Source organism: Eubalaena glacialis, chromosome 4, assembly GCF_028564815.1.
Source record: "Eubalaena glacialis isolate mEubGla1 chromosome 4, mEubGla1.1.hap2.+ XY, whole genome shotgun sequence".
Lineage (NCBI taxonomy): Eukaryota > Metazoa > Chordata > Mammalia > Artiodactyla > Balaenidae > Eubalaena > Eubalaena glacialis.
The window spans coordinates 178380401-178408226 of record NC_083719.1 but is presented as its reverse complement, the minus strand read 5'-3'; the positions used below and the strand labels follow the sequence as shown (position 1 = coordinate 178408226).

At 55.7% G+C, this 27826-nt stretch overlaps 1 protein-coding gene across 1 annotated transcript; it reads right to left on the bottom strand.

Moving 5' to 3' along the window:
• Positions 1-22: 22 nt before the first annotated feature.
• TECR (trans-2,3-enoyl-CoA reductase) lies at positions 23-26131 on the bottom strand. Its single transcript, XM_061190398.1, has 13 exons — positions 25979-26131; positions 3345-3395; positions 2615-2666; positions 2251-2295; positions 2052-2155; positions 1859-1974; positions 1666-1771; positions 1192-1264; positions 1061-1104; positions 916-973; positions 745-833; positions 361-406; positions 23-276 (listed from the first exon to the last, which is right to left on the bottom strand). Exons 1-13 carry the CDS (start codon positions 25991-25993, stop codon positions 149-151), a joined length of 927 nt encoding a protein of 308 aa, XP_061046381.1. The 5' UTR covers positions 25994-26131; the 3' UTR covers positions 23-148.
• Positions 26132-27826: the final 1695 nt, after the last annotated feature.

Below are 27826 nucleotides of genomic sequence, written 5' to 3'. Positions count from 1 at the left end.
AAGAAACACCGCTGAGTCTGAGTCCAGCTGGGCAGGCAGGTTTTATTCCAGACGCTGGAGAGCAGTGGTTCCCACTCCTCGCCCAGAATGACACTGGAGCGGGGGGACACGAGCCTGGCTTGGCTGAGCCTGGGTGAGGGGGAGCCATTCAGAGCAGGAAGGGGATGATGGGCATGCGCAGGGGCGGGTAGTCTCGGAACTCCTTCAGGTAGCTGCGGTGCTTGCCCTTGGCCCAGATGGTCATCTGGGTGAAGCCCACCAGGGAGAAGAGGGCCACTGTGGGGTGGAGCAGGGGAGTCAGGGAGGGCTGCACACAGCAGGGATGGGCAGGGCCCCCTGGGGAAGGGGCAGTGGGCTCACCTGGGACACACTGTGTCATGATGGCAAAGCCAATCCAGGACCCCACCTGTGGGCAGAGCAGGCAGGGTGAGGGCGGGCAGGGCTGGGCAGCCCCAGCTGTTCTAGTAAGGGGATGGGAACCACACTCCAGTGCTAGAGGGGCCTGGAGTAAAGGGGGGACTACACGATGAAGCTGCCCCTCAGTCCCCAACAGCCACAAGCCCAGCTGGACACCTCCCAGGCCCCATAGAGGCCACAGTATCTCCATTTCCAAATGTTCCAAGTTCAAACTGCAGAAGCAGCTACGAAGCCAGGCACCGCCCCCTCCTAGAAGCTAGACCTCCACATGGGACCCCAAGCCCCAGGAGGGAGAGGAGAGGAGAGGAGAGGAGGGCAGACCCTCACCTCGTAGGTGTAATTGGGGCAGGACACCAGCAGGAAGAGCCACGTGAAGGGGTTCTTGGTGGGGTATGGGATCTTCCTGGTCTTAGACCCTGGGAGGACAGGACAGGAGTGAGACCCGCTGGCTCAGCCTGCCCAGGTGGCCAACCCCCCTGCCCGGAGCAGGCCACTCACCAGCTGGCCGCAGGTCCCGCAGGGCCATGTGGATGGAGAAGTTGCCGAGCTGGCAGATCTGTTAGAGAAGCAGGGTCAGCTCAGCGCACCCCCACCCCTGCCGCCCGAACTCCCCGCACCCTGTCATACGTCCCAGCCTGCTTACCACAAAGATGGCGAGCGCCAGTTTAACCTGCTGAGCTCCGTAAGCTGAAGAGGAAGCAGAGGGGAAGCCCGTGAGGGGAGAGCCTGGGTGAAGGGGTGTTCACAGGGGGAGCAGGGTCCGAGGCCACTTACTGGGGGGTGTGTAGAGAGGGTGGTTGATGTAATAGGCCATCCACGCGGCGAAGCCCCAGTAGTAGGTGCAGTTCTGAAAGGGAGCAGGGCCGGGGTGGAGGGCAGGACCCAGGTGAGGGGGTGCAGCAGGGCCGGGGTGGAGGGCAGGACCCAGGTGAGGGGGTGCAGCAGGGCCGGGGTGGAGGGCAGGACCCAGGTGAGGGGGTGTAGCAGGGCCGGGGTGGAGGGCAGGACCCAGGTGAGGGGGTGCAGCAGGGCCGGGGTGGAGGGCAGGACCCAGGTGAGGGGGTGCAGCAGGGCCGGGGTGGAGGGCAGGACCCAGGTGAGGGGGTGTAGCAGGGCCGGGATGGAGGGCAGTAGTAGGTGCAGTTCTGAAAGGGAGCAGGGCCGGGGTGGAGGGCAGGACCCAGGTGAGGGGGACCAGGGAGGGTAGGGCCGGGGGTGAAGGGCCTGGATGGGCAGCTGGGGGCTCACCTTGAAGATGTTGCGCAAGGGCATGGTGCCGTGGGAGAAGCGGTGCACGAAGAGCGTCTCCAGCAGGCGCTTGATGTAATGGAATGAGTGGCAGATGCAGGCGAGGCTGGGGGTGAGGGAGCCAGTTCAGCAGGGGCATGTCCAGCAGGCCTTCCCCTCCCCCTGCCACCTCCTCCCACCCGGCCCCACTCACTGTACCACCGTGTGCCGACTGGACGTGAAGTCATATTTGTGGCCATAGATGAAGGGCACCCGAAAGTAGAAGAGCAGATAGATGAAAAGGGGCCCGGCGTACTCTGTCAGGAAGACCTGGGGAGGGGAGAGGTGAGTCACCCCCACGCAGCAGATGGGAGACGAGGCTGCTGGGAGGGGGGGTCTGCACGCACCGTTACCCAGCTGATCTGGGCCCCCAGGTCCCGGAAGTAGAGAGTGGCTGTGGTGCCCACGGGCAGCTTCTGCAGAATGTCCTCATCCTTCAGGGACTTGCCCTCTGCGGAGAGTCGGGCCAGGGCTCAGGGCCTGCCTGGGCCTTCGCCCAGGGCCACCCAGGAGCCCAGGGGCAGCCAAGCAGACAGCTGTACTCACTGGGGTCCAGGCGGAGCGACTGGCGGGCGGGGTACCACTGTGGGTCTGTAGGGAGAGTAGGGTGTCACAGCGCACAGCCTGGCGGGGCCCAGGGTCCCTACAGCTCCTCCGGCCCCCGGGCGAGATCTCTGAAGGCTCCAGGAAGAGCAGGCAAAGCGGGATGTTGTCCTTCCCAAAGCCCAGGAAGGGCGTTCCTGCTGATGGCCACACGGGGGCGGGTGCCCCAGGCAAGCCCAGAGAAGCCTGGGCCACCCTGGGGGCATCTCTGCAGGCCCTTGAGGGAGAGGCATGTAGGACGGGGTCCTACCTAGAGGGCCCTGCCCAGAGGGGTCACGGGGGCAGCGTGGCTGGGCCCCGGACTTACGGCTCTTGGTGAAAAGGTTCTTGATCTCGGCAATGGTGGCTTGGGGCTCCACCTGGGGGAAACAAAGGCCAGGGACAGGTAAGCCATGGGCGGGGAGCCCGGGACCCAGGATCCCTCTTGGTGAGGCGGGATGGACTGGGGTCCTAGGCAACTGCTATGGGAGGGGGGAGGGTTGGAGACCAGGCCCCCCAACCCATGTAGCCGACAAGGCAGCCATGGGCCTGAGGGCCATTTTAACCAGGCAGCCAGGTCGCCCCCGGACTGGCTGGGAGATGGTGTGAGCATGGGAAGCCAGGCCCACGTCGCCTCTCCTCTCCACCCCCAGCCACAACTCCCCCCAGAGTAAAGGCCCTCAACCTGTTCCAGACCTCCCTGGGATGGGACAAACCCCTTCCCCTGGCCTGGCCTCGGAGTGGGGCCGGTCTCAGGACTCCACCTCCTTCCCAGGCCCCAGAGCCGTGCAGGGTCCACCGAGGCTGCTTCACCTCCTCTCACACTGGGAGGCCAGCTCCCGACCACACCCAGGGGCCAGGGTGCTCTACCCTGAGGGGCAAGCTGGCTGGGGCAGGCCCAGGGACAGTACCCCTCCTGCACACCCTGAAGGGCAAGGGCTGGGTGTCAGGACCCAGGTGGAGGGGCACTCCCATCTCCCTGGGGGCCAGGAGCCCAGGAAGGGGTGGGTCGCAGGCCCAGCACCCTCGGGCCAGCACAGTCTGCACCACGGTCCTACCTTGTCCAGGAAGCACAGCTTCTCCCGCGTCTTTGCGTCCAGAATCTCCACCTCAAAGAAGAGAACGGCCTTTTTAGGTTTCTTGATCGTCTTGGGGGGCATGGGCCGGGGGAGTCCATTGAGGCCAAAGATGGGGCCAAGGCCCTGGCTGGTCTCCCGGGCCACCACGCTCACGCTCAGGTCCATGCCTGCCCCGCTCTGCCCGCTGCAGCCAGAGGCCCCAGCTGCCGGCCGTCGGCCCCCACCACAGACCTCCCCACGCGAAGTGCTCTGGGCCAGGCCGGTGAGATCAAATTCTGCCGCGGTGCTGGAAGGGAGCCCGTGCCTGCCTTGGCTCCGCCAGCTTCTGTGCAGATGTAACCCGAGTGGCCCAACAGCCATGGCCCGGCTAAATATAAAACTGCTCCACACTGAGCCCCCCAGGAGCCACGCCACAGACCTCCTGGGAGGAGGGACCTGGGGGCAGCCCTCCAAGGGCTGAGTTGCCCTGACTGTAAGGCTTTCGAGTGGACACGGACCCCCAACAGCACGGGGGGAAGGGAGATCCCCAGAACAGGCATGGAGGCGCCTCCTGGCCTCCCTGCCCAGTGCAGAGCAAGGGCCAGTCACCAGGAGCAGGGTGAGAGGCCAACGGGCCGCCCAGGCCCCAGCTCAGGCCCGCAGAGTTCACGGGGCTTGGAGAAATCCCAGCTATTTTGAGAATCCGCGAGATAGATCATCCATTTCCCCTTCTGAGCTGTAAGAGACACTCCGGATTATTTTCCTTGTGCATTTGTGTTCCCAGGGAGGTGACAGATTCCGGCGTTACTGACGCAGAGAACCTCTCTCTAAGTGTGGAAAGGGTCAGGAAACCAGGAAGTTTCCCGCAAGCGCCCCCAGCCTAGGCCAAGACCTTGGTTCCCACCTCCCCGGCCTCCCTCTCCACCCAATTCTCACTAGGTCCACCCAGGCCTTGTTCAAGGCCACCTCCAGGGCAGTCTTCCCACCATGTCAGCCCAACATAGCACCCTCGTCCAGGCCCTGAGCCCCCCCAAAGCCTAGGGCAGACAGCCTGGGCACCCCCCCACACTCCGCTCTCCCTGAGCCCCAGGCAGTGGTGGGACTGGTGGTGCAAAGGGGCAGTGCTGGGAGGGAGGGAGCCCCCAAGGGGGATGTGACCCACCCATCCTAAGCGGGTCTGAGAAGGCACCCGGGCCAGCTGTGAATGGTGCGAACTGCTGGTGGAGCTGGAGTGAGGCCCAGTAGGGTCCGAGCCCATCACGTGGGCCTGAGGGCCCCAGTGTAGGGCTTGATGCAGATCTTATTAGACATGGCGATGTGGCAGGCAGGGCTGGGTCTGACCCCAAGTCAGCCAGTGGGCAGCAGGTGCTGAGGACCCTTCCCGCCTGGCAGGCCCTCAGTCAGAGGCAGCATGGAGAAAAGGAGCAGATCTTAGAAGAACCCCAGGGCAGGGCCCCAGACAGGGCTCTGTGAGAGCACGCCCACCCACCTAGGGCCCCCCCCCGGCAGGAGGAAAGGGCTCCCCTCACACACTCCACCACCAGTGGGAGAGGCAGGGGACGTGGTGGGCAACACACAGGACTGAATCCGGCCCTGCCACGCTGTCACTGGGTGACTCCGGGGCTGTCACTTCTGTCTGAGCCTCAGGCCGGAGGCAGGTAGGAAAGTGTGTACCTGGAGGGGCTGGCGTGGTACCTGACAGATGGGAAGTGCCCCCAGACCTCAGGCTGTGAGGACAGGCTTGAGGAGACCCTGAGGGCCTGCGATGAAGGGAAGGGGATGGGCCTGGGTTCAGATCCCGGCTCCCCTACTGGCCAGGGGGTCGCTGCAGCACACTGGCCTGTTTGCCCATCTATGCTCCACCCACCCCACGTCATGGACGGAGGACAGGAGAGAGCCCAGAACCCAAGAATTCCTGGCTGATGCTACCGTTACCGCGCTAGAGAGTGCGCCTGCTGTCAACCGGGGGCTCTGCATGGCCACGTGGCCTTGGGGGGCAGGTTACTGAGCCCCTCTGAGTCACGGGGATAACAAGGCCAGACAGAAGGGCCAGAAAGAGGGCGCTGTTCACACTGCCCCAAGCGTCTGGCCCCACCAAGGGGACTCTTGGAAGAGGGACGGGGTACGGGCAGAATGTGCCCGAAAGGGCGAGGAGAGCACGGCCCCGAGCAGGCAAAGGGCCTGCTGCCCTGTGGCTACAGGTACATTAATAGTTCCTGGGTCCCAGGCGGGCAGTGCCCACATGCCTTCGGAGCTCGTGCGGTCCGCAGGAAGGCTGCACCACGTCTACTGGGAGAGCAGGCCTCCGAGTTCCTGCTGAACCACTCAACAGCTTAAAATACAAGCAGCCCCTCTCCCTGCCGGCCAGCTGCTGGGGGAGGGCTGAAACCCTACCCTCTCCCCCCAACCTGGGCACCAGACCAGGACCCAGGAGGAGGAGAGTATGGGCCGTCGGGGCCCCGACTGGCTGCTGGGAAAGGAAGCTGGGCAGCGGGAGGGGGCGGCTGGGACAGGGGCCACCCTCCCAGCAGCCGCCGCTGCAGCTGCTACCGCCACCACCGCCACCAACGCACCCAGGCCAGCCCAAGGCCGCAGAGGAGCAGCGGCGCCCTCACAGAGGTAAGCCCGGCCTGTGGGGCAGCACTCAAGGCCCCGGGGCCACTGGGGAGTGGGCTGCCCCAGCTCAAGGCCACTGTGACGGGTTTGGTCCTCATTTCCCATTTCCTGTCCCCAAATCTCCACCGCAGGAGAGGTCCGAAAGGCCCTGGGCAGGGCAGGGGGCTGGGGATGCAGTGCAGGGGGAGCCGCAGGACCTCTCTACCATCGTACAACTGCCTGCGCCGCTCTAATTATTTCAGAAAAGTTAAATTTTTAAATTTTAAAAGCCAAGTGGGAAGAAAAAAAAAATTTTTTAATTTAAAAATTTAAAAAAATAAAAAATAAAATAAATATATATATATATATATATATATATTAGGTGAGAGAAGCCACGTACAAAGGGGTCACATGTTTATGTGAAATGCCCAGAATAGGTAAACGGAAGGAGACGGAAGGCAGACTGGTGGTTGCCAAGGATGGGGGGAGGGGAAATGCGAGTGTCAACTAATGGGGACCGGGTCTCCTTTTGGGGTGATGAAAAAGTTGTGCAACTAGACAGAGACGGTGGTTGCACAACACTGTGAATTAAATTCACTTTTAAATGGTTAATTGTACGTCATGTGAATTTTACCTCAATAAATCATTTTTTTAAAGGGTGGGGCTAGCAAACCGGTCCCAATTACCAATAAAAAGAAAAGGTCCAGGGGCAGGGAGTAGCGGAGGCTACCCACGCCTCCACCCCACCCGGATGAGGGCCTAAATATGGGGGAGCCCATCATGCACTTCCCAATCTTCAGTCCCTGAGCTTACCCCCTACTCCCCCCCCCCCCCGCCCTGCTCTGTGCCCCAGCACACTCCCGCCCCCTACGCTTGTCACACACACTCACACACCCCTGAGCCTGCCCAGGCCTGAGGCCAGCCTGGGGTGGGGGCCCAGGATAGGCCCAGGACTGGGGTGAGGGGCACGGGTGGCTGCTGGGCAAAGCCCCAGGCAGGGGTCCTGAGCACAGAAGGGGAGGCAGCAGGCTCAGGCTCTACCCTGAAAGGCAGGCAAGGGACAGGGAGGAGGGAGTGGTGGGACTTTCTGAAGGAGCCGGGGGCAGCTCTTCCTGTCCCCACGGAGGGAAGGGGCTGGGGGGACAAGGGGGCGGTGATATGTTCGAAGGATGAATGAAGCAAACCCCGTGAGGGTGTCACTGACCTGAAGTCCGGGCACTGGCCACTGGCAGGGGGTGTGGCCCCAAAGCCTCAGGCACAGTGGCCAGAGAACAAGGACAGGCAGGAGCCCTGGCCTGGGGCACAGGAGGGTGGCTCTACGATGACAGTTCCCCAGCCTCGGAGGAATTCTCACCCAGAGGCCCCAAATTCCGGGGCCCAGCCAAGGGCAACTCATGGCAGCACGAGGTCAGGGCTGGGGGGAGAGGGGAGGGCCGGACAAGGGGCAGGGCACAGCCCACCCTGCAGGCTGCAGCCCTGCGCCACCCAGAGGGGAGCACCCAGAGCCACTGCCGGGCAGCAGGGCCCACAGGCTTCACTGCCTTCATGGAAATAAAGATGCTGCTGATCAAGGTAGCCATAGTAGAAGGAGGGGTGCCCACTTTCTGAGCACCTGTTTCAAGCTAGCATGGGTGCCCAGAGCCTCAGGTAGACAAGGCTCCTGGGATGGTCCCCACGTGGCAGATGAGAAAACCAGGGCTCAAGAGTAGGAGAGGCTCAGGGCCTTTGCACACGCTGTTCTCACTGCCTGAATCGCTCTCCCCCAGACCCCACAGGGCTCCTCCCTAACCTCGTCAGTGAGGCCCTTCCTGACTGTCAACTTAAAATAGCAACCCAGACATTTACCATCGGCCTCCCAGGGGATGGTCAGCTCCAGAGGGCAGGGACTGTCCTGTCCTCAGTCACTTCCCAGCACCCGGAACAGAGCCTGGCAAGCTGTTCTCCATAAACACCTGCGGGAGGCACCTTGCCCAAGGTCATGTAGGCACCTTGCCTCAAAGTCCCCTCCCCACCACCCTCTGAGCCAAGGCCTCTCCCTCACTCCTCCTTCACCACACTTGGGGGGATGGGGGCCTGCCCACAACACCAGACCCCAGAGCACAGGTGGGTGCCCCAGTGCAGGAGCTGCTGCAGGGGGGCTTTCCCTAGCCTGGGCCGGTGGCCTCGCTCCAGGGAAGCCTCTGTGAGGCCTGGAGACACACCCACCCAGCTCCGGTGACCCTGTGCAGCCCAGCATTCTGGCTGCCAGACCCTCCTCCAAGGAGGGGGGCACCGCTCACCCACGGAAAGGGTCAGTGATAGGCCAGCTCTGGCTCCTAGGGAACGCTGTCTTTCCTCACCAGCATCCCCAACACAGAAGGGGCTCCACACTGACAGGCTCCACACACCCTGGGCCCTTGGAGGCGGCAGCAACACAGGCACAGCGGCCCCTCACAAGGAGGCTCTGAGGTCAAAAAGACTCCCCTATTTCCTGGCTGTGTGGCCCTGGACGAGTAACCCAACCTCTCTGAGCCTCCATTTCCTTATCTACAAAGTGGGCTGCCCCCACCTGCTATCTCACAGGGTTACTGTAAGATTTACAGATAATAACCACCACCATTCTGGTCTGTGTGAGGTCCGGGGTGGGGTGCTAGTGCACAGGGGGTGCCGGAACAGAGAACAGTGGCATGTTCTGCACCAAGAATTGTGGGGAAAAACAGAGAATGGGGGGGGGCGGTCAGGAGTGGGGAGGATGGCCATTTTAGACAGAGTGGTCAGGGAAGGCCTCCCTGAGAAAGTACACAGACATGTCCAGTCTAGAATAATTCTTATAAAGAATAGATGCTATCAGACCGATACTAGCAAAATAGAAGTGGCAGACGCACAGGGACCCAGGCCCCTCCTCCCCAGATCCTCACCACGATCGTGAAGGGGCCCAACCACACCAAGGTCAGAGAGGTGGTGCAAGGAGCTGATGACAGTGAGCCTGAACCCTAACAATAGCAAGACACGTGCGGATGGCAGAGGCTGGGCTGCGGCGAGCGTCCCTACTGTAGTTCATCACCACCACAGCCCAGGCGGCAGCCGCCGAGACTGCTCCGCTCTCCACTGCCCCCTTGTGGCCGCGGCCTCTGCTCCCACCAGCTGGAAGGGTGTGCACAGCAGCTGGAGCTCCAGGTGAATGAACCGGGTACATCCGGTGCAGGATGGGATCAAGAGAGTGAACACTAACTCTGGCTCTGCCACTCACCAGCCAAGAGGCCTCGGGGAGCCACTGCCTCACACTCCTTCCTTCATTCATTCATCCTTTCCTGCCTCCCCTCTTCCCCTGGGCACTGCAGTGAACAAACCCCTGCCTTCACAGAAGCTGCATTCCAGGCGTGGGCTGGGGGTGGGCAGGGACACACAATAAATAGTGGCATGTTTTGCATCAAGAGTTGTGGAGAAAAAAGAGAAAGGTGGCAGGGGTGGGGTGGGGGAGTATGGCCATTTTAGACAGAGTGGTCAAGGAAGGCCTCCCTGAGGAAGGGGCATCTAAACAAAGGCCAGTGGAACTGAGGGAACAAGTCATGCATACATCCAGGGGAAATGCGTTCCAGGCAGAGGGAACAGCCACTGCAAAGGCCCTGAGACTGGACTGCCTGGCATGTTTAAGCAGCAGGCCAGTGTGGCAGGAGCGGAGTGTGGAGGGGGAGAGCGGGAAGACACAAACAGGGAAGTGACGGGGCAGATCTTGCAGGGGATTGTGGGCCACAGGGAGGACTCTGGCTTTTACGCTGAGTGAGGTGGGAGCCATGGAGGGTTCTTGAGCAGAGGAAGGATGTGACCTGACTCAGCTGTTCCTAGGCACCCCCGTGGGAAGTGGGAGACCAGGGCAGAAGCAATGATGAGGGCAGGAGTAGGGAGATGGCCATGGAGGGGGTGAGAAGTGGACAGACTATGAAGATGGAAGTGACCAGATGTGCTGATGGTTTGGATGTGGGGATGGGGGGCGGGGGTGGGTCTGAGGTTCTGACCTGAGCCTCAGAAGGGAGAAGCACCAAGTAGGAGGGCGGCAGGAAGGGTAGGCACCGCCTGAGCCCAGGCTGGAAGTCTGCAACTGCTGCTCTACCCTGTGGGAGCCGCTGCACAGGCGGGGCACCTGGGGCCCAGGCACCAGTGCCCAGAAGGCCTCCCAAGCCAGGAGCCTGGGCCCCTCTCAAGCTTCAGTTTCCCCAATTTCATAAACACAGCCAGGCCCAGTGTTCCTCAGGCCCCTCCCACCTGTAAACAAGACGCAGTGGCCTCATGGCAGAGTCTACATCCCAGGGCCTGGGACAGGGGCGGGCACAGGCCTGAGAGTCAGCTTGGACTCCTGGTCACCCTCATCACCTCCCGCTTCCGTGCATCCTAAGATGGAACCTGCCCAGTGGGTATGGGTTAGAACAGCAGCTGCTTCCCAAATGCTTCTCCTCACCCTCTCCTTTCAATCCCCACGGCAGCTGAGGGAGCTGGAGCCGTTAACTCCATCTCACAGATGGGGAAGCTGAGTTCCAAGGGGTGAGGAGTGCACCCAGCTCACGCAGCAGTAAACTTCTGAGCCCACTCCCACCAGACACCGGCCTCTGGGGCTGCACCCCCAGCCGGCGCGCCCCACAGAGGCCCCCATGCACTGAGGGTGCAGGACAGCACACCCGGCCTAGAGCAGGCTCGCTGGGACCCCACAAGGTCTGCCTGCCAGAAAAGGGCTCTTCAACCAGGATGCCTTGTGCTGGGCAGCCTGGCACAACCCAGTCAGTGCCTGCAGGGGAGTGTGGGCTCTGGTGGGTGACATCTCCCGAGGCGGGGGCACAAGAGGCCTAGCTGCGGGTACAAGCCCTGCTCAGAGCAACCTAGAACTCCAGGCAAAGATGCAGAGGGCCCAACAGGTCCTTCAGCCGGCCGACCCGGGCACTCTCGGCCCCCAGAGCGCCCACACGGGGCACAAGGGCTGCGGCACCCAGAGGATGGAGGCCTGGCCCTGAGCAGCACATGCCAGACTGGCTCACCCACTTCACAAATGCAGAGGCTTGAGCGTGTTCACCTACACTCAGCGGCTCAGCACTTTCGGCTCCCTCTCCCTTCCACTTTCCAGAAATATCGAAGTCACACTACTCATGCCAGGGCAGCTGAGAAGACCTTGGGCTCAGCTGCCAGGAAGCCAGCACAGGCCACACCTGCTCGGCCAGAAGTACCTCCTTCCCCAGTGGCCTCACTCATGACCCCATTTCTCCTGGGGGGATTGCACAGCCTCCCTGAGGTGCCACAGTGGTTGGGGGGTGGGGGAATGTTGCCCAGGGTAGAAAGGGCAGAGAGAGACTGACCACCCACTCCCAGGTCCTCAATCAGCCGGCTCCTGCCTCCCACCCCTGGTAGCCAGAGGAGAAGTGGCAGGGTCTGAATGCCAGTGTCCCCAGGCTCTGGGATCTGGGGCCAGGAGAAGCTGGCAGAGCCCTAGGCAGCCCAGTAGCATCCAGCCTTGAAGGACATTCTTCGGGTGCTTGGGTGCCCCAGATGGTTGCTGTGACCACAGAATGCCCAAGATGAAGGAGATGCTGGGCCAACACAGCAGGACTCTGGGTCTTGGGCCTGAGGGGGCCATGCTCTTTGACCAGCTGTTTGCTGATGCCCACAGCCCACGCACCTCCCAGGGCAGTTACCGGCCTCTGGGGCCTCCAGGGGGCGCTGTCCTGGACAGAGCTGCGCTGCAAGGGCCTATTCCATTGGAAGTGCCGTCACTAGTATCGTCTATCAGATGCTTACTTTGTGCCAAGAACTGTGCTAAAACCTTTACCTGCACAACTCACCTAGCCTCACCTGCGCCTGTAAGCTAAGGACTGTGACCCCAGTTAGGTGGCTCAGAAAACCAGGGCTCGGAGACCAGGGGGCCCTTGTCCAAGGCACGTAGCCCAGGGAAGCACCAGAGCCAGCACCGACCCCGCCTCCCTGGGCCCAAAGACTCCACTGCTCAGCATCACAAAGCAATACCTCCTCCACTCGGAGAACAGGGCCAAATGCTAACAGAAAAAAAGGAGGAACAAACCCTGGACCCAATTATCTGGAAGGCAGCCCCCCCCCTTCCCCGCTGACATTACAACTCCAGCACACCTAGTCTCCGGAGGTCTGGACAACGCAGAACATGTCACCTCCACAAGGAGCGCCCTTGGGAGGCTAAGCCTGCTTGTCCCCCGGCCCCAGCCTCCCTTGGCCCCAGCAGAGTCAGGCCATACCAAGGGCGAAAGGCCTGTCACCCCGATACCACCCAGAAGGGCTCAGGCAAGATCAGCAGCTCTCTCGACACTTCCTGCATGGTTTCCTGCCCCAGGCTAAAGCCACCAATGAGCCTGGAAAACCAATGCCATGGGGGTGGGGGGGGGGGGTCCCCAACACTGAGCGAGAGGCAGTGCTGCAGAGGCCAAAGGCAGACCAACCTCCCTGCCTGAGCCCTGTCTTCTCCATCTGGTAAATGGGAATGTTTGTAAGAGGACCTGACAGAGATGATTCCCGTGGCGGATGTGGCTAAGAACCCCACCTAGTGGTCCTGAACCCTGCCTGCTTATGAAACCCACCGGAAGAGCCCTGGCCTGGACAACTCAGACAAGGAAATCGGGATCTCTGATGGAGGGCCAGGCATCCACAGCTTCAAAAGCTCCCAGGTGACAGATAGAGGTGGCCAACTCAACCTGGACTGCCTTCCTCAAACAGGGTCCTGCCCTTTGGATGATGCCCAAAACCCTTACCACAGCTGACACTGACTGACGTTCCCTCCCAGACCCTTCCAGTGGAGCCTCAGCCAACCCCCTTGGTCGCTCTCTACCCCTTCCCTGCTCTCTTCCCCAGCACCAGCAAGCAGGGTGCCAGCAGCCAGCCTGTACCAGCTCATGCTGGCCTGTTAGGTTTGCATTGTTACCCCACTTTACAGACGAGGCAGCCAAGGCTCAGGAGCCCCAAGGACACATGAGTTACAAGCTCCAGGGGCAGGGCCCTGCCTGCTTTTGCTCCTTAGAACTGAACGCTCTTCCTCCAGGGCTGCCCCTAGCCCCAGACCCCCAGAAGATGGCCCAGATCTGCACCCCTGCACCCCTGGCCGGGTCAACGTTGGTGACCACATCTGGTCTCTCTCCATCTCTGGGCAGGAAGGCACTGTCAAAGCTGGAAGAGGTGGTGAGGCTGAGCTCTGCGGACACAGGCTGACCGGAGCAACAGAAGGCACTCATCCAGGCCGACCTACGCCCAGCACGCCCAGCCCAGGCGCAGCAGGCAGGTCAGTCTACACCGGGGGAGTGCCGCTTGCACGACAGCCCAGTCTGGGACCCAGGCGGCCAGCCTTATACCCGCAGCAGCAGCTACCAACTCCTGCATGCTCACAACATGCAGGCAGGGAGGCAAGTCCTCGACACAAATTATCTCCTTTACTATTAATCCCCTTTTCCAGGTGAGGGCACTGAGGCTCACTCATTCACTGCATAAATAGTGACTGAATACCTACTACATGCCAGGCACTGTGAAGGACTCTGGGGGTTCAGCCCTGGAAGGAGAGAAAAAAATCCTTGCCCATATGGAACTGACATTTTCACAGGGAACAAAGACAATAAAATAGTTACACGTGATATGTGCCATGGGAAAAACAAATCAGGAAAAGGGGACAGGGAGGGACAGGTGAAGGGAGCTGGCAGTTTCATGTAAAGTGGTCAAGAAAGGCCTCCCTGAGGGGATGTTGAGCCAAGCCCTGAAGGCAGTTAAGGAAAGGGCAGTTGAGAGATCTGAGAGCATGTAGGCAGAGGAATGGCCTGTGCAAAGGCCCTGAGGTGCAGCATGCTTGGTGTGCTCAAGCAACAGAGCCAAGGCCCCCGTGGCTGGGGGCAGGGTGGGTAGGAAGAAAGGAGGAGGTGAGGGCAGGGAGGTGATGGGTCGTACAGGGTCTCCTGGGCCAGGTGAGGACTGTGGCTTCTACTCTGAGTGAGGTGGGAGCCACAGAGGGTTCTGGGCAGAGGAGGGATGTGACCTGGCTTGGGTTCTTAAAGGATCCCTCTGGACTATAGGGGAATAAGGATGGAAGCAGGAACACCAATAAGAAGTTACCAAGATAGGGGCTTCCCTGGTGGCGCAGTGGTTGAGAATCCACCTGTCAATGCAGAAGACACGGGTTCGAGCCCTGGTCTGGGAAGATCCCACATGCCACGGAGCAACTAAGCCCGTGCGCCACAACTACTGAGCCTGCACTCTAGAGCCCGTGAGCCACAACTACTGAGGCCTGCGCTCCTAGAGCCCGTGCTCCGCAACAAGAGAAGCCACCACAATGAGAAGCCCGTGCACCGCAACGAAGAGTAGCCCCCACTCTCGCCACAACTAGAGAAAAGCCCGCGCGCAGCAACGAAGACCCAACGCGGCCATAAATAAATAAATAAATAAATTTATTTTTAAAAAAAAAAAGAAGTTATCAAGATAAAGGATGGCTTAGACCAAGGGGTCAGCAAACTGTGGCCTACAGGCCAAACCTGAGCCACCACCTGTTTTTGTACAAGCTAAGACGGTTTTTACATTTTTAAACAGTTGGAAAAAATCGGAAGCCTATTTTATGGCACACAGGAATCATACAGAATTCAAATTTCAGCATCCACAAAGTTGCATTGGAACACGGTCATGCTCTCTGGTTGACATATTGTCTAGGGCTGCTTTTGTGACAGCGGCAGAGTTGAGAAGCTGTCACAGACATTGTATGGCCTGCAAAGCCTAAGATATTTATTATCTGGCCCTTCACGGGTCAAGCCTGCCAATCCCTGGCCCGGGCCAGGTGATGGCAGCAGTACTGATAAGAAGTGGTTGTATGCCACATGTATTTTGAAGGCAGAGATACAGGATTTGCTGACTTCTGGACATGAGGTGTGAGGGAAAGAGCTGAGTCAAACAGCCTGGGGCCTGGTGATGAGAAGACTGCAACTGCCATTAACTGGCAGGGGTTGGGGGGTGGAGGGGGGCAGCCTCAGTTTTGGACATGTTAAGTCTGAAATGCCCACTGAACATCCCCAAAGAGATCCAGCTCACTGAAAAACACCACTCCTCCTCCCTGGGATCACATCAAAACATCTGGAAGCGCGCAAACTCAGCGCTCTTCGAACACTTTTTGGTCATGTATCCCTAAAATAATTTTGCAAATTGCATGCCCCCCCCAAAAGATTTTTAGGTTGACACCTAATATTTCTTACCTGAGCTTGAAGAGTTGCAAAAGATGTCACTTCTGGCCAACTGTAGATATTGCAAATTTTATGTAAACATTTACGGGGCCCTGTTAAATCTCACCAGAGTCTAAATACTTGAGTAATATCATACCTACCATCATTCCTTTAAAAGGAAAAAGCTATAAACAAGCTCTTTAATATCTGCTCCTTTTTCGCCTTGAAGTTGAATTCTGTTCCTGTTCCCCTCCCCCATGGAATTTTATCCAAATACACGCTTGTGATTGAAGGTTATTACTGAGCATCCTACCTATTCCTCAAATTGAAATTAAATTTCTTAAAAACATTTTCATGACCTAAGGCTCTAAGTGTAAAGAGAACATCCTTCAGGATGAGTTATCATTACAATATCAGCTAAACATACATCATAAACGTAAATCATAAATCATCAACAACTGTTACTAAACATTAACCATAAACAGTAAGTTACTGGCACTGCTTCTCTTACTGGGATGGAGGCACCCTTTTTCGCAATTAGTTCACGGAGCCAAGATGAATATTTCTTATTGCTAGAATGAGCTACAGCTTTTATTCTGACATTTCTTTATTTTCTAAGTAAACACTGAGAAACCCAGTTCACATAAATAAGCAGATGAGAATGGACAGAGTTTTGTTAAAGCAAAAAAAAAAAAAAAAAAAAATCCCAATTCTGGGAACTCCTTCCGAGTTACTGGCCCAAAGTCTCACAGTGATCTAGTATCAAAAAATATCTTTAAGGATCTTCCAGCTGCCTAGCCCATTAGGCACCACTCCACTGTTTTTCTGAAAGCAGTGACTTGTGACCTGGTCCCCAGGGCCTGGTGTTGCTCACTTGCTCACCCCCATGCAGGTCCCCAAGAGCACGTAGCGTGGCAGGCATTACCCAGTCAGGGTGGGAGACCCAGACCCCACCTCCCAGTCCAGTCTCAGGCCCAGGGGCCGCCTTCCAAGGCTCTACATGGCCCAGAGGAGCTTTGAGCAAGCCCATCAAACCTTCTAGTACATAAGCCAGAGGGCTCTACCCAAGGATGGCTGCGGCCACCTACTGCACAGCAATCCTGTTCCCTGTGCTTCCCGGAGACGCCAGGCCCAGGCCAGGGAACTCACAGAGCCCTGGAAACAGTGTCCGGGGCCCAAGCAGAGCTAGGATGTGCTTGCTACACAGAGACCTGCAAAGGACTCAACCACATGTGGAGGGCATCTGGAACCCCCCAAGAGCCTTTTCTGCTGACTGAGAAGTTCCTGTTCTTCATCTGCTGAGCAAACCGAGCCCTTGATATGCCAGGCCTGTGCTAGGGGCTGGGCTCGATGATGAACAGAAAGACCTAGGTGTGACAGCAGCATGCTGGGCGGTGATCCAGGTGCTGGGATACAATGGCCAAGCCCCCCCCACCCCGCCCCGACTGGGCCTGCTCACGCTCAAGGGGAACATGGGCAAAGAATCTGTTACGTAACATGAGGTCAGGGTGTACCAGCTGCTGGAAGAAAAGAGCTGGGCAGGGAGCCCAGAGGGCCACAGGAGGTGGTCAGGAAAGGTCTCTCTAAGGAAATGCGATCTGAGCCAGCATGAGGCTCCCTGAGGAAAGTGCAAAAGCCCTGAGGCAGCACAAAGCTCGGCAGGGCTCAGGAACATCCAAAGACTGGAGCACAGCGTACTTGAGGGCACGCAGCTGTGGAGGAAGCTGGAGTGGAGGCCAAGACAAGTACTTTGGGTTTGCCCTGCCTGTATGTGTAGGTCTCTAACAGGCAAGCACACAATCACTAGATCCACGTCAGGGTGACAGAGGAGAACCTCACACAAACAGCTATCAGAAGGTGCTAAGTGCTACGCGGAGAACCAAAACAGGAGGAGTGACAGGGTGACAAGTGTGGCCTGAGTGGGTCAGAGGGAGCCCTTCAGAGGAGGTGACATTCGAGCTGAGACCTGAATGACGGGATTCGCTGACAGGACGAGGAGAGCCACCTCTCCAGAAACTGTCCCAGCACTGGGACTTCCCCGGGCTCAACCCCAGCCCGTCCTCTGTGGATCCCACCTCCAGCCAGGAGATTCCGTGAGACTTGATTCTCTGCAGTGGAGAGGATTCTTCAACAATACACTGTTTCAGACTCTACATATCTCCCCAAGAATTCTGCTATTACCCTCACGCACAAAGAGACACGCTCCCTCAACCCCACCTCCTGAGAAGCGTCAATTCGGCAACTCCCCCAGCCCACCCTTCTTCTGAGTTAGCTTTTTGAGGTGTCCTGGGAGACAGCTTCTCCTCACAAGACTGCAAGCTGCAGCTCTTGGACCCCCTCAAATTCAGCCTGCTTCCTGCTGCTCTATAAAGCCCCAAATGCTAGGGTTAAACTGCCCTCCCCGCCAGCTTGAGAGATCCACTCCCACCCTGAGGACAGGCGCCGTTCCCTCAGGCCCAGTTCCCACACAACCGGCACGGTCCCCAGCCAGTGCTCCCTGGTCCTTTTAAAGAGGAAAAAAAGAATTCAGAAGGCCCTGGGGGATGGCACAAACCCTGCAGTCTCCCGGGCTGCCTGAATGGCCCATGAGTTCTGCTTACATAAGAGCCTCGTTCGAGCAGGGACAGGGCTGTGCCAGCCTGCCAATCCCCACAAGCTACTGAGAGGCCCTTTATCCCCCAGAGGGCTGGGAGACACTCGTGGCCCATCTCTAACTAACCACGGGACTGGGGGGTGGGTGAGCCCCAAACACCACCCGCAGCGCACTTGTTGGTAATGAGCACTCCCCCTCATGTTTACATAACACACACCGTAGTGGGAGGGGCCCCCCCCCAAGGACTTAGCAATAAACTGCCCTCTGAAAGTTAAACTTTTAGGTAAAATAAACAGGAAAAAGAAACTTCCATCACCATTGGGACAAAGTCCACAGGTGTCTGGGTGTCTACAAAGGCTTGCCTTGGCCAGCCTCAGACGTGGGACAACCACGGAGTCTGGCCTCCAGGCCTCTGCACAAGCTGTTCTCCTCCCTTCCCGGAAGACCTCCTCTTTCAGGCCTCGGCTCAGATCAAGACACCCTGAGGGCAGAGGCTGTGGTTCGTTCAGCCCAGTATTCCCGGCGTATGACAGGTATAGAGAAAAAAATATGTATATATGTTGGAAGGAATAAACTAATAAATAGACGATGGACTGGAAAATAGGTGAGCAAAGCCCACCACAGAAGAGTGCCCAGACCAGCAGAACCTGCCAGCAACCTGTGCAACAAAGACGGGCAGGCCCACGTGCAGTCTTGGAGGCTCCCGTCTCAGCATGCCCAGGTTCCAGAAAGAGGGGGACAACAGGGAACAGGACACTTGTGGCCAGGGTGGACCCAGGGCTTACGACCACCCCGCAAAGCCAACTTCCCTAGGTTGGGACCACTAAGGACGGGTCGCACGGGGCCACCTGAGCCCAACACATGCAACACTGGACTCACCCGGGTCCCTGCAGCAGGCCCCCACTCACCCTTCTACTACTCTCTGTGAGCCTGACCACAGGGAGAAGATGCATTCATCTACCCATTCGGAAGCTGCAGGAACAAGACACCAAGAGCCCCTGCCCTCAGGGAGCTCACAATCTGTCCGGGTAGAAAGACCATCAAGTTCCCAAGTGAAAACACAACCACAGCCCAAGGAGGGCCAGAGGAGAGGAACAGAGTGCAGGGGTCACGCTCCAGACAGGATGGTCAAGGAAGGCCTCTCTGAACGACGCTGAAGCTGAGCTCTCAATAACAAGAAGGGAGCAGGGACTTCCCTGGTGGTCCAGTGGTTGAGAATCCGCCTTCCAATGCAGGGGGAGCGGGTTCGATCCTTGGTCAGGGAACTAAGATCCCACGTGCCACGGGGCAACTAAGCCAGCACGCCGCAACTACTGAGCCTGCACACTCTAGAGCCCATGGGCCACAACTAGAGAGAAGTGCACACACCGCAATAAAAGATCCCACGTGCCACAAATAAGACCCAGTGCGGCCAAAAATAATAAATAAATAAATATTTTTTTTTAAAAAGACAAAAAAAACAAGAAGGGAGCAGGCATGGGAAAAAACAGAGGGAAGATCATTTCTGGCTGAGGGAAGAGCCTATGCACAGGGCAGGGATGTAGATGTGGATGTCTGAGACAAAAGCAGTACAGCAACAAGTGAGCAGAGCAGGGGGCAGAGGAGGACCAGAAGACTCTGAGGGGAGTGTTTTCAGGCGCGGAGTGCTAAGATCCTCCCCCCTTCGTGGGAGAGACCCTCTGGCTGCTGCTGGGTGGGGAACACAGCCAGGAAGGGCAAGAACTGAAGCGGTGCACTGGTGAGTACGAAGGCTGTGACAGGCATCAGAAGACCAGGCCCACTTTGAGCACCTGCCTCTTGGAACGGTTCTTTGTCACAAAAGTTAAAAAGTGGGTTCTGGGGAGTTCCCTGGTGGCCTAGTGATTAGGATTCGGCACTCTCACTGCAGAGGCCCGGGTTCAATCTCTGGTTGAGGAACCATCCCGCATGCCGCGCAGCACAGCCAAAATACAAAAAAGAAAAAGGTGGGTTCTGACTGGGCTTTGACTTCACTGAGGGTCATCCCATAGAGGAGGACGGAACAGATCATCCCAAAATGTGACTTTAGTGTATGTGATGTTACATCAGAACTGATCTTTGGCATCTGGGCTTCTTCCTCCATCTTCTGGGCATACTGTTTAGCAAGAATCCATCTCCATGGGCCTTGTTCACTGACAAGTCATGATGCGTTCAAAACAGGCCACATGCAGGGTTTCCCTGGTGGCTCAGGGGTTAAGAATCCACCTGCCAATGCACAGGACACGGGTTTGAGCCCTGGTCCAAGAAGATCCCACACGCCGCAGAGCAAATAAGCCCGTGCACCACAACTACTGAGCCTACGCTCTACAGCCCGCGAGCTACAACTACTGAGCCTGCGCTCCACAACTACCGAAGCCCACGCGCCTAGAGCCCGTGCTCCGCAACAAGAGAAGCCACCACAATGAGAAGCCCACGCACCGCAACAAAGAGTAGCCCCCGCTCACTGCAACTAGAGGAAGCCCGCACACAGCAATGAAGACCCAACGCAGCCAAAAATAAAATTAATTAATTAATTTAAAAAAAAAAAAAAAGAGGACACATGCCGAAAGCATTTCAGGTGGCATCACTGATGCAGATCTGTCTTTATCCACCTAACCATTTGTCCTTATCCGCCTAATGATTTGTACCTTGACTGTGGGCCAGGAAGTGTGCTGGGCACTTCACACTCCCCAGTGGCCCTCCGAGACAGGTGTCTTTTATCCTGGCTTCATGGATGAGAAAACTGAACTGTCCCGAGACAGTTAAGAAACTGTCCCAAGAGCAGACCCGGTGGCTTCCAAAGGCCAAGGCCACTCGGCCACACTTCATTCCTTCCTCAGGGCATGAATGCCTGGGCCAACCCACAGTGAAGCCCACTTTGAATCTAGCAGAACCCAGCCTCTGCCGCTCACTAGCTGTGTGACCTTGGGTACATCTCTTCACTCCTCTGGGCCCTGGTTTCCCCATCTGTCAAATAGGGATAAGAGGACTTTCCCTGGTGGTGCAGTGGTTGAGAATCCGCCTGCCAATGCAGGGGACACGGGTTCGATCCCTGGTCCGGGAAGATCCCACATGCCAGGGAGCAACTAAGCCCGTGCGCCACAACTACTGAAGCCTGCGCTCTAGAGCCTGCGAGCCACGACTACTGAGCCCACGCGCCTAGAGCCCATGCTCCGCAACAAGAGAAGCCACCGCAATGAGAAGCCCGCGCGCCACAACGAAGAGCAGCCCCCGCTCGCCGCAACTAGAGAAAGCCCGTGCGCAGCGACGAAGACCCAATGCAGCCAAAAATAAATAAATAAATTTAAAATTAAAACAAAAAAATAGGGATAAGAATAGTACCAACTTCATAGGTTTACTGTGAGGGGTAAATGAGTTAATTGATAAAAAGCACTTAGAGTGAGCACTGTATCAGTAGTGGCTTCCATCATGATGCTCTGGCTGTGCCCAGGTATTAAAACATCCTCAGCTGCCACTGTCCATGTCAGCAAGAGGGTGTTAAGACCTCCCCTGAACTTGACCAACCAGCCCAAGGTCTCGGGCTTTTCTCATCCTCATCCAGCCAAGCCTGTCAGTGAAAGTACAGGGTTTCCCAACCAAACTGAACTGCGTTAACAAGAGAGGTAGTCTTTGGGGAGCACGGTCCCCACCCCCCCACGCAGGGCTGTCAACTCTCCACCTTTTTCACTCCTCAGGAACCAGTTATTCAAGAGGCTCCGCTAGGCTCAGGGTTCCCTGTCCCCACCCCAGTGCCCCACTAGTGGGCTCCAACAGCTGCCCCGCCCTGCACCCGCCCAGCCACACCCAGCACTCAGCTTCTCCCGCCCACCTCCTCCACCCAGGCCCCGCCAGCCACTGGAGTCTGGCAAACCGGAGGCCAAGGCCCAGCTCCACTGCTTCCTGGCTCTGTGACCTTGAGCAGCTTAACCGACTTCTCTGAGCCTCAGTTGCCTTACCTGTCAAGTAGAAGTTAACACTGGTGCCCACCGGATCCGGTGTTCACAGGACTCAATAAACTCTGGTCGCTGTTATTACCAGCACCGCCAGCATCACCAGCAATGCCGCGGCTCTGGCTCTTCTACGGATGAGGAATCAGACAGACCTGGGTCTGGATCCTGTCTCCACTATGATGGAATCTTTGACACGTTCCTTCACCATTCTGAGCCTCCGGTTCTTTATCCACAAAACAGAGAGACAAGGAATACCCCACCTCTCAGGGTTTTTGGAAGGACACGAGAAACGTAACCTGTCGCTGGTATTATTATCCAGCAACAAAAAGTAACCCAGAAAGAGGGGGATCAAAACCGGGCCCCCATCCTGCCTGCAAATGCAAAATCAATCTCAAAAGCGTTTTCTGAAGGCCTGTTGGATGCAGCCTGCAGAAAGGTGTGAGTGAAGAGATCAAGCAAGCCCCATCTCAGAGCACAACACTTTCCTGCAAACAGGCACCAAATTTAAGTGCAAAAGTCAGAGACCAGCATATTAAAACAGCGCTTGATGGCCAAAAAAACAATCCAAATTATCCCTCACCTTCTACTTCAGAAGGACGCAAGAATTCAGAAGAAAAAAGTATAGGAAACAGCAGACACTTAGGATGCCACCTCCCAGGTTAAACAGATATTTATATTTTACTCTATTTACATCAGATTCCTTCAAAAAAAAAAAAAATAGCTGAAGCCTTCCCTATGCCTTTTCCTCCCCCTCCATCTCTCCCCAAGCAACAGTTCCTCTAACTACCGTGTAATTCCCATACATTCCTCATCTCATATTACAATGTATCCTTTAATTAGGTATATGTCCATAAACAACACACATAAGTCTCGTTTGGTATGTTTTTTAAATTTATAAAATCTTTTGCTATTTGCTTTTTTTCCACTCTATAGGATGCTTGGAGATTTATTAAAGGACCAGGTAAATCAAACTAGATTTTTTTTCATATAATGGAATCGTGCACAACAGTTAAAATAAATGAAACAGAGCTAAATGTAGCACCTCTCCTTTCATGCATACCCCTTGATGATGTATTTCCAGCAATTTCATAATGTTCTTTATTGCTGGCCTTCGCTGTCACAATTAAACAGATTTTGCTCCAAGGAGCTCAGAGAGATTAAGTAACCTGCCCTGGGTCACAGTTATTTAGTGAGTGGCAGAGCCAGGCCTGTCCAAAGCCCATGCACCTATGGCACCATTACACATGAGTCTACGTTCTCCTTAATTTTCACCTTCCACCCAGTTTTCCGGCTCTGAACAATTGCCTCTTGACCAGAACTCTTGCTTCCAGAACTTTTGCATACTTATTCCTGTGGAGAAAACTGAAGCAAGAACCGTATTGGTCGAGGATTAGTCACAAGATGAGAACCAATAGAGCTACCCTTTTTTTGGGGGGAGGGGGTGGAAGATCCTAAATGGGGCAGTGGGGACCCCATGAGGATGAGGCTGCCTTGCCTCGGGAACCCAGCTGTGGGAAATGGGCAGTGACCTGGGCCCAAGGAGGCTGAGAGGGACTGATCATTCCAGGAATTAACAGACTCACAAGATACAGCAACTATTTTTGAGCTGCTACTGGGATCATTACTTTGACCTCTCATCTGCAATGGCAAAACAAAATTAAAAAAAAAAAAAATCCTATAGCCTCGGATAAGCAGTTTCCTTATCGACCTTGCTCTGATCGCAAGACAATCCCAAGGCCTGCTCTGCCTTCCAAGGAACTGCTTCAGCCAAGGCCCGAGAGTGACATGTTCTACCTGCTTTGTCTCAATTAGGCCACTGAAGGGACACATCGTCCTCTCAGACCATAGAAGGGAGAATGGCAGTGTCAGCAAACTTATCACAGCAGCGGCAAATCTCCCCTCCAGCTGGAATCCTACCTGCCAAAAACATCAGATATCAACCCTCACTAACTCACTGTGTCACTGAGCAAGTCCTGCACCGTTCTGAGCAGCATCTCTATCGCTTGTAATTACACGTCATAATCTCCAAGGTCTCTCTCAGAGTCAAAAAGGTCTTTTTGGTGGGTGTTAATCACTCAGTGGATAGGGGGTCGCTTGGGGGTGGAAGGATGGACTTAGTCCCAAACAGAAATACATTCTTTGCTATGGATAACTGAAACCTTTTCTCAAACTGTTAAATGTGAGGGAAAGAATCTCTGCTATTTTTATTAACCTGCAACAAACATCCAGAGCTGATCGGCCTTAACACAACACTGTAAAACAACTATACCCCAATAATAATTTAAAAAAAAAAAAAAAAGCTGATCGGCGTGCTGTGCAAAGTGGTCTGGGAGACAACTGCTCCTCCTGTACAGAAACTCTGTAGCTATCACCTCAGTGCTTACTTGGCAAATGTTAGCAGAGAATGATAACAGAGAACGCAGCAAATTAACAATTTTATTTTCTTTCTCCAAGGTCACTTTGAACAGTGGGTTTGAAGCGCCTCCCTCCTTCTGGGAGGGAAAGGGTTTGAGTAAGGTAGAGCATGTCCTCCAATCCAAGCCATGGGCCTCAGGCTGTGCCCAGCTTCCCAGAACAAAAGTGCCCACCCCAAGGGTCCTCTGGGGCTTACTTTATCTGCCTGCCAACTAGCAAAACAAACTCCATTTTGTAAAAGGCCACACGTATCTTCCATCCTGCATCTTTCAAACTGAATGTGGCTTTTTCTCCAGGGTTACACAGAGGCTTTGAGAGGGAAAACTGTATTAGGAGAACTTTATTAGAAGAACTTCAATCTATAATCATAAAGTTGAATGAAGTATGAGATTATTGAATCCTACCTCCTCATTTTTGAGCCATGTCAAAAATGATTAAGGACTTCTGGGTTAAAGGTTTCAAAATATTCTGGGTAAATTACCGCCAAAAGTAATAACAATAATAGTAGTAGTAGTAGTAGTAGTAGTAGTAAAGGGGGTGGGCAGAAGCAGTGGTATTCCACTCGTGAATAAAAACAAGAAATCTCTCCTTGTACTTACATGAGCCACCTAACATGATCAAATTCACAGAGACAGAAAGTAGAATGACAGTTGCCAGAGGCTGGGCAGAGAAGAGAAGGGGGGTTAGTGTTTAACGAGTACAGAGTTTCAGTTATGCAAGATGAAAAGAACAGAGTTCTGGAGATGGATGGTGGTTACAGCTGCACAACAATGTGAATGTACTTAACGCCACTGAACTGTACTTTTTAAAATGGTTAAGGTAAATTTTATGTGTATTTTACCACAATTTTTTTAATTGGGGAAGGGAAAAAAAAAAACCAAGAAACCTCTCAACCTGCTCATTTTCATTTGGGGACCGTCATGGCATAGTGGTTAGCAACTGAGACTCTGGAGCCCTGAGTTTCTCTCTCTGTTCTGCATTTACTAGCTCAGGACCTTTGAGCAAGTCATCTGACATCTCTGAGACTGTTTCTCCATCTACAAAAACAAGAATAATTAATAGTCTCCTACCTCACAGGGGTGTGAAGATAAGAAAACAAGGTAACAGAATCTCACGAGCACAAAAGTAAGCACTCTTTACATTATCCTTATTAATTTAATAATAAATTAGTTTATTATTTAATGTTGCTTATAAGTCAGTAATAATTAATTAAATTATTAACACTATATTATCAGCTAGGTCGATAAGTGCATCAGAACACTTCGTTTTAAGGGAAAGAGGCCCGAGTTAGGAGTCAGAAGACCTAGACTTCAAGACTGGCTGTGGGTGTGAGATTTCTCCTCGGTGACACGCAGGGGTTGACTGAGATGATCTCTTATATTAACAGAAAACAAAGATCAGCTTTGCTGGTCGGCGGGAGCCAGCACTGGAGCTACACCTTCACCGCCTAAGCCCCTCAGGGAGACGTCCCGGGCGAGGACGGGATCCAAAGGTCAAGCCTCTCTGGGCTGATTGCAAAGCCCCTTCCAAAGCCCGAGGCAGAGGCAGGGTGCAAGGTTTGTGCAAGACACCCTCAGACTGGGAGCAAGGGTTCCACACCCTCGCTCCTCCCCTGCCAAAGTCTGCAACTCATCCCGCAGGGGGAGCTGCAAGGAACCTGTAAGCTTCCCAGGTCCTGCAGAGACCCCAAGAAAAGGCAACCCCAAAACAGCCTGGGTTGCAGAATTAGAAGTACCTCCCCCGCATATGCGCACTGCGATTTACGAGTGGCCCCGGGGCACAACGCGCGCCTACTGCGCCTGCGCCTTCCGGCTCGGCACAGGGCGAGAAAGCGCGGGGGGGGGGTCCCGTCGTCTCACGAAGAAAAAAATGGGTCTGCAGCGGTCGCTCGGCCCCCGTTTCTTCGTTTCTTACCTCAGAGTGCTTCATGGCTCCCTCACACGGCGGCTACTGCTCCTGCTGCTGCAGCTACCTGCGCGCGACACTGCAAGGGATACCTCACGCGCTCACGACCTCCCCGCGAGACTAACCGCGGCTCCGCGTCCGCCCCGCTCCTCCCTGCGGCGCGCGCCCCTCCAGCCAATCAGCGCACGGGGCGCCCACTTCGCCCTCGCCCGGCAGGGCAGGTCTGAACGAGAAATAGCCGCTCTCGCCACGGGGCTAGCCAATCAGCTTGCGGGACCCACCGAGGGGGCGGAGCGCGGGCAAGAGGGGGGGCGGGACGGTAGAAAGAAGGGGCTTGGCTACCCACCAATCAAAGGGGGCCTCCGCGCCGCGAGCCCCCCCCCCCCCGCTGCCCCGCCCCTTGGTGGCGTCGCTGTGGAAACCAAGGGAAGCGAATGTTACTGCAAGGCGGGTGGGAGGGAGCTAGCAGTTGAGTGACAGAGCGGGCAGCATCCACGTGGTGGGCAGCTCGACTGGATGAATTCCGAGGTGGGCGGCCCCCGGGGGATACCGGGGAGCAACGGGAGAGGGATAGGGGTTGGAGGCATGGGCTAGGGCACCTGGATGGAGAGACCTTTCTGGCTAGGGGACCCGTATCTGTCATGAATGGGAGGAAAGGAAAGGGGAAATGGATGGTGAAAAGCCTTCTGGAACCGCCCCCAACCTGTAACCATTCTGGGGCTGTCTTCACTCCCCTTTCAATGCAAGCCCCTGCTCCACTTTGCTCGACTCGATGGGCATGGAGGCCACATTTGTCTCTACCTACCTGCGCTGTCCAATATGGTCACCGCTGGCCACATGTGTCTAGTGAGCCCTTGAAATGTGGCTGGTCAAAACTGAGATGTGCTGTAAACATAAAACACAAACCGATTTCAAAGACTTAGTACGAAAAGGAAAATGTAAAAAACAAACCCAAAAAACCTCATTAATCACCTTTTATGTTGATTACATGTTGAAATGATATTATTTTGGATATATTGGATTAAAATGCATTATTAAAATTAAATTCCCCTGTTTCTTTTTACTTCTTTAATGTGCCTGTTGGAACATTTAAAATCAAACACAGCTTGCATGTGGCTGGCGGTTGTGCCTCTCACACTAGCTCTACTGGACAGTGCTGGTTTGGGGTCATGCCATGCTTTTGCTCCATTGATTGTCATGAGCAGGCTGGGGAGGCTGGTTTCCACCACACACAAACACACACACACACACACACACACACACACACACACACAGACTCATGCACACTTAAGACAGGACCTGGCACACTCCCTCACCTTATCTCCTTTCTCCTGATTCCAGACCCTGCCCCTGAGCCTTCATCAACTGTTGAACCCTTCAGAACTCAGAGGCCTGGCATCAGGGACATGGTGAGAAGTCCTCAAAGATGGATCACTGATTCACAGGAGAGCAGGGCAGGGAGAAGGTGAGTCAATGCTCAGCACTTAGTCATCCAGGTTAGGCTCTAGAGACTTCTGAAGCTACAGCTTTTGGGGACCCCTGTCTCCAAGTAAAGGAAGCTAAGGCTGTGGTCTTCAGAAATTCATTACCTTTTTCATCGGGCCTATCTGGGCAAAACAGATGAAAACATAGTGTTTTATACTTGTACTTTCTCTTGTACAGATCTCTTCCTGTTAGCAGTTGTGGGGCTCACAGTATCTTGAGATCCTTTATGTACCGACAGGCCTCATTCCCTGGCCTCATGGAGGGGGATGGGGGACTACTCGCTCAGAGGCCACAAGTTTAAATCGTACGAAGTTGAGTTACTTGAGGTGTCTACTTCTGAGATGCTGGGTTGAACCCCTAAAACCTAGCCAT